Source organism: Raphanus sativus, unplaced genomic scaffold (genome assembly GCF_000801105.2).
Source record: "Raphanus sativus cultivar WK10039 unplaced genomic scaffold, ASM80110v3 Scaffold3210, whole genome shotgun sequence".
NCBI classification, from domain to species: domain Eukaryota; kingdom Viridiplantae; phylum Streptophyta; class Magnoliopsida; order Brassicales; family Brassicaceae; genus Raphanus; species Raphanus sativus.
The window spans coordinates 1-11,900 of NW_026618517.1; the positions used below are offsets into that span (position 1 = coordinate 1).

Consider the following 11,900-nt stretch of genomic DNA (forward strand, 5'->3'; position numbering starts at 1 on the left):
TATTTATTTAAAACCATCATTGTCATTATTAGTTTGTCAAAAGTCTTACCGTAAACAATGATATCGATTTAAAAGAAAAATTTAGAAAATTTCGAGATTTTGTATGATTTTCAAAAATAACTCAATGTCTTACTAAAAATATTTTAATTTTATTTTGAAAATATTTAGTTTTATTTATTATTTATGTAATTAAAATATATTTTCTAAATAAAATTTTCTGAAATCAATAAATAATTTCAAACAAATTTTTAAATACATATATCAAATTTTGCATTCACTTAACTCTTTAGAAAATTTTAGACCTTTTTTACTTTAAAAAATAAAAATGTGAGAAGAAATTTATTTTTTTATAAAATAAAATTCTTTTCATTTGAAAGAAAAATATTTCGATTTTTTAATGATCTATGATTTTTCAATTTTTATTTATTGTTAATTGTTTTAGTAACTAAATATAAGTAAATATTAATAATTAAATAAAAAAAACTGACATGTCATCATGTTAACAGGTCAACAAGTCACATTTTCGGCTTGATGAACAAGTAAGCCACGTTGAAGGTTTTTAGTGATACAAAAACCAACTTGAATGTTTAATGTGCTAGTTAAATAACTTCAGAGTTTAAAGTGTAAGTGATTGCCACTTTGAATGTTTTTTATGCAATTTTCCCTATTATTTTTTATGGATTTATGCTTTGATAAGAGAAATCAGTTTTGTCATTTATGTTTGGTGTCCAAGTCCCCAGCCAGCGAGTGGAGTAACGTAACGAATGGGTTCGAATTAACATAAATGTGCATGAAGGAGAATAAAGTTGCAGAGAATGTGGATGGTCGTGCGTTAGAGCCACGCGAGGTATGGAGACGAGGCTATCGTTGAAACTAAAAGATTTTCCGACCAAGAAAAGTAACGAGAACCAATAAGAGGATTAAGCAACAAAACACTTATAGATTATCCCACGCGCATTGCTCTTGTGTCTTGACTCTTGAGTACTGAAGGAAACACACTAAACAAGATTCTCCCCTATATTATTATCCTTTCAGAAGATTCTCTCTCTTTTTTTTTATAAGTTTCTAAACGTGAGTAAAAGGTTAGGTTTATTAGCAAAAACTGACCAGTAAATACAAACAAATTTACTTTCAAGCAGCTCCAAAGAATTAGAAGAGCCGCAGCACGTTTTGATTTTCTTTTATTTGTAACTAAGCAAAAACAAATTCCCGTCTAGAAAGAACTATAGTATGGTATTCAGTTGACAAATATTAACATCTAGTTTATCAATTTTTATCTCTGTGAGCTAAAGAGATCCAGCTTCGGTTACTATCACGCCAGATCTTAGTTCTATTTATTATCACTCCCGTATTAAATGATAAAATGTGATATATCTTCACTTCCATTTATTTAATTTAACCACTTAAGAACGCATGAGATTTACTATCATCATATATTCACATGGCAATCTCTAAAACGTTCAGATATGCCATTACCACGAAACGTTTAGATACATCTTCTAGAGTAAAAATTATAGTATTCTTACCGCCAAAAAAGAAGAAACATTCTAGTATTTTGTAAACTAATTACCATTAAACTTGGAATAAGAAATAAATAAGTAATTCTAGAAATTTTTTTTTTTTTTGAAAAAAGTTATGTTCTAAAAATATATATATAACTTTTTTTTTTGGTAAAATAAAAAAAGAAGAAAATAATTTAATACCAAAAAAAAGAAAAACGCGTTATTTATCTTGTACGTGTTCATCCCGTGTGTGTGTAATAACATAAATGCATATATAATGCATCGTTACACTTCCTCTTCTTCATTCCCTCATCAAAAACTAAATTCTCTTGTGTCTTTGTCTGTTCTCGAGTAAAACTATGGAGTGTATACCGTTGGATCTGACGATCATATCCGCAGAGGATCTCAAAGACATCCAGTTGATCGGCAAGCAAGACCTATACGCCGTCGTTTCACTCAACCGCGACGCAAGCACCAAGCAAAAGACAAAGGTGGACAAAGACTGCGGGACAAAACCTAAATGGAAGCATCAGATGAAACTCACCGTGGGCGACTCCGCGGCGCGTGAAGGTCATCTCGCCCTTGTCATCGAGATCATCGCCGATCGTCCCATCGCCGGCGATAAACCAGTCGGAGAGGTCAGCGTTCCGTTGAAGGAGCTTTTGGATCAGAAGAACAAGGACGGTGATGACAAGGAGGAGGAGAAAACGGTGACGTATGCTGTGAAGCTGCCCAACGGCAAGACCAAAGGATCTCTCAAGTTCTCTTTCAAGTTCGGTGAGAAGTACACTTTCGGATCTTCGAGTGGTGCTCCTCACGCGCCTGGTCCATCTACTGTTGATCACAAGACTATGGATCAGCCCGTCGCGGCATACCCGCCTCTTCCAGGACATGATGATAAACACGGCGGTGTTTACGGTTACCCTCAAGCCGGTGGATATCCGCCACCTGGTGGACCTGGTGGTTATCCTCCTGCTGGGCCTGGTGGGTATCCGCCACCCGGTGCTTACCCGCAACAAGGTGGATATCCGCCTCAGCAAGGAGGCTACCCGGGATATCCGCCACAGGGTCCAGGTTATGGATATCCGGGATATCCGCCACAGGGTCCGTACGGTTACCCGCAGCAGCAAGGTTATGGTCAACCGCAGAATCCCAAGAAGAACGGAGGAGTTGGGATGGGTCTAGGGCTTGGACTTGGAGCTGGGTTATTGGGTGGGTTGCTTGTTGGCGAGGCAATCGATGACGTGGCAGATATGGGTGATATGGGTGACTTTTGAATTCTGATTGTGCTATCTTTATGGTGTTTAACTTTTCAATTTCTTTAGTTTAACTGCTGCTTTGTTTTTCTCTTTGGTGGATTCTGTGAGAGATCAACAAGTTCTATCTTCTTGTCTTTAGTTTCTGTCTTTCTCAGTTGATGTATGTTTGCTTTATGAGAATAATATGCATCATAGAATGACTAAACTCATTAATAATCAAGTTTTTCTGTATTTAACAAGACCAGTAAAGCATTGGCCCTTCAAAAGAAGTGTAAAAACGAAATGCTCTCTCAAAATCTATTTCACACTGACTTTCTTTAATTCCTAAATTTTTACTTGTCCTAGCGACCTTAAAAAGCGAGCAAGAACATAAAACAATCCAATAAGCAACTGCAAATCCAATGTCTTCAAGTCTTAACTATAAAACACCGCTCAAGTCCCAAGCAGTCTGAAGAGTCAATGAGATCTCGGAAAGAAGTAGCTAACTGAATTTTCCTTTCTGAATATATCTGTGGTGATAGACTTGATATAACAAATAACAACAAATCCGTTATCGTCCAGCGGTTAGGATATCTGGCTTTCACCCAGGAGACCCGGGTTCGATTCCCGGTAACGGAGCTTTTTTAGTTTTATTTTCATTTTTGTAAGTTTTAGTGTGTTTTGGGTTACTTAACAATCATGCAGCTATACTATCAAGAACGTAATTACATGCCGCACACAATATTTATTTAGTTTTGATCAAGCTTTAAATGAATCGTATGGTTAATTCAGTCTGGTTAAAGGCAAACTGACAATGCGAATCCTGAAAACCTTATTGAAAAGGACAGTTTGAAATTTTCCAATCTTGAAATAGGAGGGGATAAAAAGAAAAGAGAGAGAGTTCGACACTGCATTTACTTAGGCTTTTGAAACACATTACAACTTCATCACATAGTTTTTGAAGATCATCTTTAATATGTTTCTCCTAATCGCATGATTGACAGTTTTACCCGTGTTTCGAAACAAGGCAGTCCCGCAACTAAGGGAGCTTGTAATTCTATTTAACGTTGTCCACACTGAAACCTGCGAATGAGGAGTTGCAGTAAACAATGTCATAGTGTGTTCAAAATGGAAAAGAAACTAACATTTCATTAGCCATGAGAATTTTTTCAATCATCTGGTATTAAAATTTGCAGGTGACTTAGTGAATTATCAGATTGCTAGACGCTAACTTTGTCTAATAACCCTTAAAATAGCATAAACTGTTTGTAAGGTAACCGGTGGCTGAAAGACTAGCTAGTTACTCATCATGACTGACCAAAGAATCTTTTTTCCCTTTTCTTGAAATATTCATACATGAAGAGTTGTGATAATGAGTTGAGAATGTCACTTACAGAGATTTTGAGGTAAAGAGTATTTGAAACTAAACACGTTCTGCGCTTCTAATCCCAGCATTCTTATCGAATTCATCTGAAGGAACAACGTCCGCGATAATCTTTTCTTGACCACGCCAAAGAATCTGGTGACAAAGGTTACAACGATAAATTTTCTTAAATATCAAACGTTTTGATTAAGAACCAATAGATAGCCTCACATAGTACTTAACAGCACCTAAACTTACCTTGTCAATGACTCCAAATTCTTTAGCTTTTGGTGCATCCATGTAATATGGCCTTCTCATCACGTTAGCCACAGTCTCCACGGACTAAATAAACAAATTATAACGATTTTTTGTCAGCCAAAAAGTTTTTTCCATTGGAAGTTATGAATAGAAAGAAATGTTTTCAACTCACATTCCCAGTGTGCTTTGATAGTAGTCCCACAAGTATATCCCTGTTCGTTATAACCTGTAATATTGCAACCAGGCACGTGAGAGATGTACTAAAACTCAATTTTCTTCACCTCAAGGTTAATATTCCGAGCCAAATGCTCAAGTGAGAAGTATAGGGATGAACGTACAAGCAAAACATCACGAAAATATCTCAGATAAAAATTAGATTTCCAGGAAAGTAAATGTACAGAGGGAACATCAAACCTCTTTGGCACGAATCAGGACATCACTGGCAGGCATCAACCCAGAAGAAGGCACACGAGGCTGCTGGATCATCGCTGCAGCACATTGGTTAAAACATTTGAGAAACTCTTGATTATCAAAAATGAGCAATCCAGTCTACCAGAATGCACCCATATATATACCTTTGGAATGTGGCATCATAAACCGTTTACCCTTTGTACCCGCTGAAAGTAACAAACATGCGTGACCTATGGCTGCTCCCACACACACTGTATGTACCTGCACAAGTAAGAACCCACCTGCTCACACAAAAGCACTTCGGAGAAAATATAAACTGTTCAAGTCTGTTACTTATATGCTTGCATTTCACGAGCAGTTTTAAAGATTAACGTTACCTCGTTTTTAAGTTGCATCAAAGAATCATAGATTGCAAAACCTTCTGATTCCATTCCAACCTGTTTAGTGAACCAAATACATTGAGAAAAAAAGAGTCTTAAATCATTCAAGAAGTATTCAAAAACACACACCGTCTCGCCATCGTCACGAGTGGTCCCTGTGGAGTTGATGTAAATGTATATTGGTTCCTTGGGATCCAGCCACTGAAGATACATCAGCTCTGCCACAACCAGCTCCGTAACCGCCGGCACCAGCTGAATTAAAAAAATAAAAAAATTCAATCAGCACCACAAAACCATCAGTCTACACAGTCTCCCTACTAAGAATCACTTACAGGCATGCCAATGTAAACAATTCTCCCGTCAAGAAGCATAGATGGCAAATCTGGTGGAGGTGTTCTTGGCCTGTGCTCGTTATAAGCCACTGATCTCTCAACCTAATTTCAAACCAACCAGATTCTATCAGCTAAGAACTAGAGGCGTGTAACACTTGACTACACGCGAGAAGATAAGTCTAGGAATCGATCATGAAACATATGAGTTTCACCTGAGCAGGAGAAGACATGAGCTGAGGCGAATCGAAGATGTCAAGATACGGCGGCGTATCGGAGTTTAACGGCCGAGCGAGAAGTTTCTCCGGCGATTGCGCGGCGACGGAAGCGAGCTTCGAGAGGAAAGGATCGTTAGGGTTCATCGGAGGCATAGGGATTTTGGCAGCGGCTTTAACGCGAAAGGCCTTCGAGTTTCTTCTCCCGAATGAATTAGGAGGAGGAGAAGAGCGTGGAAGTAGAGAATTCATGGATGCTTGCAAGCAAGACGCCATGGTCAAAGGAGCTCGACGAAAGCTCGAGAGAAAGGGACTCGTTGGAGAAGGGATTACCAGAAGATTTAGCGATGCTCTGGGAGTGAGTGGGAGAGATGAAATTATGGGTCCGGTTTTTGGGTTGACCCGCGTTTTAATAATGTATAGGCCCAGTTACCGGCCCAATCGTATGAGACAAGTTCGTAATTTGCATCGAATATCTATAAGGACCAATATCCACCCACATGTGAGATTACATTTTACTAGAGTGAGTCAGTAGGTAACACTTTATTGTCAAGAAACTATATGAAATTGTTAACCATAATATTTGTTTTGTACGATATTACTATAAATAATCTATCATACTATATAATTCGCAGCCTAGCCTTTGAATTGGTACACAAAGGAGCAATTTATTGCAAGAAACCGTAGAAACTCCCAAAAAGAAAGTGGGAAAAGTTAAGAGCGAATGACGACAAGAGTGTGATCTGATCCAAGAAACGCCAGTTCACACTAAAGATTAGTACTTTAGTTCCAAATTTCCAAAATCAAATAGAATTGAGATTTAAACTTGCTTATTCCTCTACTCGTTAGTTACTCAAAATTGCGTTTAGCTTAGTAGATTATCCGACTTAAAAATCCAAATGTGATCTAAAGACATTGAACGAAGAAGAAGAATGTTTAGAGAAAAAAATAATAAATCAAAATTGATCTGAAAAAGGGTTAGGTCCAATAATCAATTGTGAGTTTATGTTGTGTTCCGCACATGCAGTATAATCGATTGGTGGATTTTTTTTTTATATCTAGTTTTGATTCTTTGATATGAGATTTTGATTGATGTCTAATTGAAAATTTCAAAATTTAAGTTCATTTCAAAATGGTAGAGAAAGCACTGACACTATGGCCACCTCGTTGTCCTCTGTAACTTTTAGTCCAAAACGACATTGTCACCAACTTAAATAGTTCCGTCTGATCTAGAAAGTAAGGTTCTTTGATGAACACGACGTCTTTCTCATCGACATCCTCCGAGTCTGGATTTCTTAGGTCGGAGAGATCTTTTCCTTATTCATCATCATCGTTGCACATCTTGTAAGCAACACATGGTACGCTGGTTTTCAGACATTTTTCTTCTCTCCTTGCTAATAAGCTCGTGGGTTCGATCGGAGTGACAGAGCTTACGGAACTTCACGTTCATTTTTATTATAAGTATGATTTAAATAATTCAAGATCAGTTTTGGGAGAGGGTAGAACTAGAATTAGAAGATGAAAACTCTCCTCTTCATTGTGATAATTAGAAGATGAAAGTCTGTACTATTATAAATAACCATAAAATATTTTATTTATTATTCCATATTATCTCTCTGTTTATGTAAGTACAAAGAGTTCAAAAGCAACCTTAACATCCATTTTTTTTTTAATTATTCTATAAGACCCTTCGCTTGATATTACTTGAGCCCGACCCTTCGCATATTATTATCGTTTTTCGTGCGCTCCTTCCTTTTTCTCGTGGCTTCCTTCACCTCCTCGTCCTTCTTCTTCTTGGCGGCGTCTTTCTTCGCCTGTGCCGCGTCCCTGGCCGCTTGCTTGCGGTCCAAGTTTGCCTTTATCTGTTCCGGTGTGAGCATTTTTGTTTTGTGATAACTGAAAATTTTGAAAAGATTAAGGAAAGAAGATCGAATGAATTTAATCGAGAACAAACACACACATTATATAGACAACAAACAAACACATTGGCCTTAAGATTCTAGGTAGAAAACATGCCCGAGCTACCGTTCTATAACTAATAGTAGGTACAACTTAGAGGTTCACATTGGTTTCAAACTTGGTAATGACCAAACAAACACATTGGCCTTAAGATTCTAGTTAGAAAACATGCCCGAGCTAACGTTAGTAGGTACAACTTAGAGGTTAACATTGGTTTCAAACTTAGTAATGACCAAACACATTGGCCTTAAGATTCTAGGTAGAAAACATGCCCGAGCTAACGTTAGTAGATACAACTTAGAGGTTAACATTTGTTTCAAACTTAGTAATGACCAATAGCAGATTTGGCGATAACAAAGCTAGAGTTTTCTTGAGCTTTTTCAAAACCATACTAAAACTAAAGGTGATTTTTCTTTTTCTTTTTTTTTATTTGGTATAGTTACTAGGAGAAAACAAGAGAACCAAAGTCAAAAATGCAGTAGTTACTTTGTCCCAGTTCTCTTCAATTTCAGTGCCGCCACAATGGGAGAAGCTTAATTATAGTGCAGCCAAGCCTATCAGACACTATAGAAAGATATATACTACTCTTGATCATGAGGCACAAAAGGACTCCCACATTCCACAATGAATGTAGTGGTATAGGGGCTTTACAGCCACCCATCTCAACCTGCAGACACACAGTTAAACAATAAGCAAAACCAATCAAACGTTGTAATGTTTAACCCCTTGTTAAAAGCAGATTAAGCACAATGTGAGAAATTGTTTTGGAGTCCTCATAACAAAATATTTCAAGTGTTCCTTGAGAAGTCTCTTGGAGTCGTACGATCTTCTTCTTCGCCATCAAGTTACAAGCTCAAAACCTAAAGACAAAACAATAAGGGAAACCTCAAAATATGAAACAGAGACTCGTAAGTTTAAAAGACAGTGGTTGTCTGAATCTTAAAAGGCAACCTGTTTTTAGAAGGGCCTTAGCTTCGTCATCACATCCACCTTTGTCCAAGTTGCAGTCAACGACCACCACCTCACACGGAGTTGCATCTTCACAACGCAATCCAACATTTTTGACTTAAAGATTCGGCAGCGGAGTCTTTACTGATGAGATCTAGTCGAGTAAGCATAGTGGGACTGAGAAACGGCTGGATCCTTGTTTTTTTCTTGTGTTTTGTCTGGCCAACTCTTAAACCCTAAGTTTTGTTTGTGCTTAACCCACTCTGAGTTTTGAGCCCATCATATCATCTCTGACTCACACCCCACGTCGTCTCTCTCAGGTTCCAGCCTAAATTAATGAATTAAAGATATTAGATTTTGAAATGATACAATATCTACTACTGTAGTTCTAAAAAGTCAAATAAAGATATTACATTTTGACACATGCAAACGCAATACTATATATATAAATACTGTATGGTAATTCATAGACAAAATTCTACAATGATACCTTGTTTCACAAGGAATCCCGACCTTGGAAGAAAAGCTAAGTGTTGGTCAGATTCGCCAGGCAATTGTTAAGCCAATTGGGAGTTTTGCCTTCTTGTGAACAATTCTTTAAATAAATCTTAATTTTTTTATTCATTTTTCAAGAATGAAACAACAATGAAAATGCACCAGCTATAATGCAAGCTATGTCAACATCCAACAAGAATGGCTCAAAGGAAGATAAAACATTTGTTTAGACTTGAATCTTTCTCTGTACCAAGTACTAAGTAGTAGTAACTATATAGCAAAAAAGACTTGAAACCGTCAACGACCAAACCGATGGTTACGTACGACGGATCTGACCGCGTAGGAGTCAGACTCTCCCCCCTTCGCGAACTACATGGAGTCTGGAGATACAAGCCTCTCAACAGTTAGGTGTTTACATGGAAAAGTCTCTGAATAGATTCAAGACACTGAGTCGAGGATGAAAACAGTCAGTGAGGTTTTTCGAATGCACTGAGTCGCGGGTTATACTGATTAGTGATTACCCTTTTCTCAAGACCGAACCTTAAGGTCTTGTTTTTTTTGTTTACTTTCCATTTTCTGTTTGCTAAGACAGTTAAGAAAATCAATTTCCATTGCACGAAAAAGGTTGAATGCCAAGACTTAGATTTTTTTATTTATTTATTTGGACACACTAAGATTTAGATTCATTTTCTAATCTTACAAGTTGTTACAACTTATTAAGTTTTTTCACATTATATTTAGAGGTACATTTTATGGTTAAACTTGCACATTAACTCAGCTTCATTATATGGCTAAGCTTGATAACTCTAATTAAATTTTCAGTTGACCAAAAGTCGAGATGTCGTTGAAACCCTAGGAATATCTTTCAACTTTCCGATGATAAAATCTTGCTCTAGTTCAGGATCTAACATGGATTTGAGGGAGATTGTTGCAGTCTTTAAACACTTAGAATTGGCTAGGATGTATGTCAATAATTCTTCCTCTTCTTCTTTGTGTCCATAGTATCTCCATTCAAATATTTTTAGATGTGACGACAAGCATCCAGGAATAGAACTTGGTTGATTCCAGGAAAGTGGGATATCCTCATATACAGAGGCAGATTCCTGAGAAGCAATGGTGCATGGCCGTATATAGTAAAAAAAAAAAAGCTACTACTATTTATCAAAGCTTGAAGAAAAGGAGAAGGTACTTACATTATTTACCAAAAGTTCTTCAAGTTTTGGAGTATTTCCAAGTAAAAGTAAGAGTGGTTCCACCCAGTTTGATCCACTTGGATCTACAGATAACTTTATAAGTAGAGAAAATCTTACGGTGCTACAACGCACAAGCTGTGACAAAACAAGCAACAACGTATAAGTAGATGCAACAATGTAAATCACAACAAGCAATCAATATATATAAATAAACAGAGCTACCATTTCATCTGAAAAAGTCAAGACAAGAGACAAGACCACCGAAGAAGCTGTTATGATCTTGTCAAAAAGAGATAAACAGTCGACCATAATATATGCCTCCTCAAGACAAGGCATATTCCCGATCGACCAAGAGTGTCTTGAATAATCAGTGACGTCAAACTTTATTAATGCCGGAGTATCTATAACCAAAAAACTACCGCTATCCACTACATCATAGTCATCGAGCAGCCATGTTATATTATAATACCATAACATCCATAAAGAAGGCACTTTCACAATAAAGTTTGTCAGATTGTCATTCTTCTTTCTATTCACGATCAATTTTCCAAGGACAGGGCAACTAGATAAGAACCTAGCGAAAGAATCCTCATCTTTATATACCACACAGGAAAGTTGAAGTATTTCGAGTGATGGGAGGCAGGAAGGGGAAGAAGGGAAATCCACAAGAATCTTGTTAGATAGAGTCAATTCTTTGAGTGTTTCACAGGTGTAAAGGCTCTTAGGCAATGTGGTTGGACCTGCTGACCAGCGAAGCTTGAATTGCAACACGATCACGCCGCGCTCAACAGCCTTTGCAACCCAATTTCCAACATTAGCATCAATAGGACATCGTTGACCAAGACTAATAAGCAATATTTCTAAGACAGGTGCTTTGTGAAGTTTCAGTGACTTGTCCAAAAACCACCAAATGCTCTTGCTCTCAAGATCATCATCACTATCATCATCATCATCACCACCCCAATCACGAGCATGGTTGACATTATTGGTTTCATTGTAATCAAGTGTAGGCATCATCATCCATATATAGCGCCATCTTTTCGACAAAATCATGGTGGCTACTGCATCTTTAATCGGGACATGCAACAAAATCGTCACAAGCAACTCTTCGGGCAAAGCACTGATCCTGTCTTTACAATCTATCTCTTCAGTTTTGGCTTCTGACATCTTCACGACTTCTGCCATCTTCACAAGAAAACCCCAAGGAACAAGGATTCTGACGTAACAAGCAACACAACAAAATCGTTATGACCAAATACCTAGCTTATCTAGTCTATATAAAGGGGTTATATAACGATTTGCATTTCCCAGTGAATACAAAATTCAACTACTGTAGTTCCTACAAAAATAAAAAGGAACATAAGGGATGAAAAAGAAAGAAATATTAATCTCCTCAAGTTTATTTAGTTACTAATTAATATAATTGATACATTGTTACTAAGATAACTATTGTTTTTTATTCAAGTTAAGAAAATTATCTTTTGCATGTATCAAAAATTAATACATATATGATAAGATTAAATTGTGAACTAAAAACTATATATAGTACTTTCTGAATAGTAAAAAATATGCTTAATTTTAAAAGATCAATTAATTCAACAAATTACTA

General features: G+C 37.0%; 3 protein-coding genes and 1 non-coding gene across 4 annotated transcripts; 2 read left to right on the forward strand and 2 right to left on the reverse strand.

Moving 5' to 3' along the window:
• Nucleotides 1-1,800: 1,800 nt before the first annotated feature.
• On the forward strand, nt 1,801-3,000 carry LOC130506416 (protein SRC2 homolog). The gene has a single exon (XM_057001061.1). The coding sequence runs from the start codon at nt 1,862-1,864 to the stop codon at nt 2,777-2,779; it is 918 nt and encodes a 305-aa protein (XP_056857041.1). The 5' UTR covers nt 1,801-1,861; the 3' UTR covers nt 2,780-3,000.
• A 307-nt stretch (nt 3,001-3,307) lies between these two features.
• TRNAE-UUC (transfer RNA glutamic acid (anticodon UUC)) lies at nt 3,308-3,379 on the forward strand. The gene has a single exon. It is a non-coding gene; the product is annotated as a tRNA-Glu (tRNA).
• A 253-nt stretch (nt 3,380-3,632) lies between these two features.
• Nucleotides 3,633-6,072, reverse strand: LOC130506415 (ATP-dependent Clp protease proteolytic subunit-related protein 3, chloroplastic-like). Its single transcript, XM_057001060.1, has 10 exons — nt 5,697-6,072; nt 5,485-5,586; nt 5,282-5,404; nt 5,150-5,209; nt 4,937-5,033; nt 4,776-4,849; nt 4,534-4,587; nt 4,362-4,445; nt 4,135-4,259; nt 3,633-3,823 (listed from the first exon to the last, which is right to left on the reverse strand). Exons 1-9 carry the CDS (start codon nt 5,970-5,972, stop codon nt 4,164-4,166), a joined length of 966 nt encoding a protein of 321 aa, XP_056857040.1. The 5' UTR covers nt 5,973-6,072; the 3' UTR covers nt 3,633-3,823; nt 4,135-4,163.
• A 3,844-nt stretch (nt 6,073-9,916) lies between these two features.
• On the reverse strand, nt 9,917-11,458 carry LOC130506414 (putative FBD-associated F-box protein At1g05080). The gene is made up of 3 exons (XM_057001059.1): nt 10,514-11,458; nt 10,292-10,426; nt 9,917-10,201 (listed from the first exon to the last, which is right to left on the reverse strand). The coding sequence occupies exons 1-3, from the start codon at nt 11,456-11,458 to the stop codon at nt 9,917-9,919; spliced, it is 1,365 nt and encodes a 454-aa protein (XP_056857039.1).
• Nucleotides 11,459-11,900: the final 442 nt, after the last annotated feature.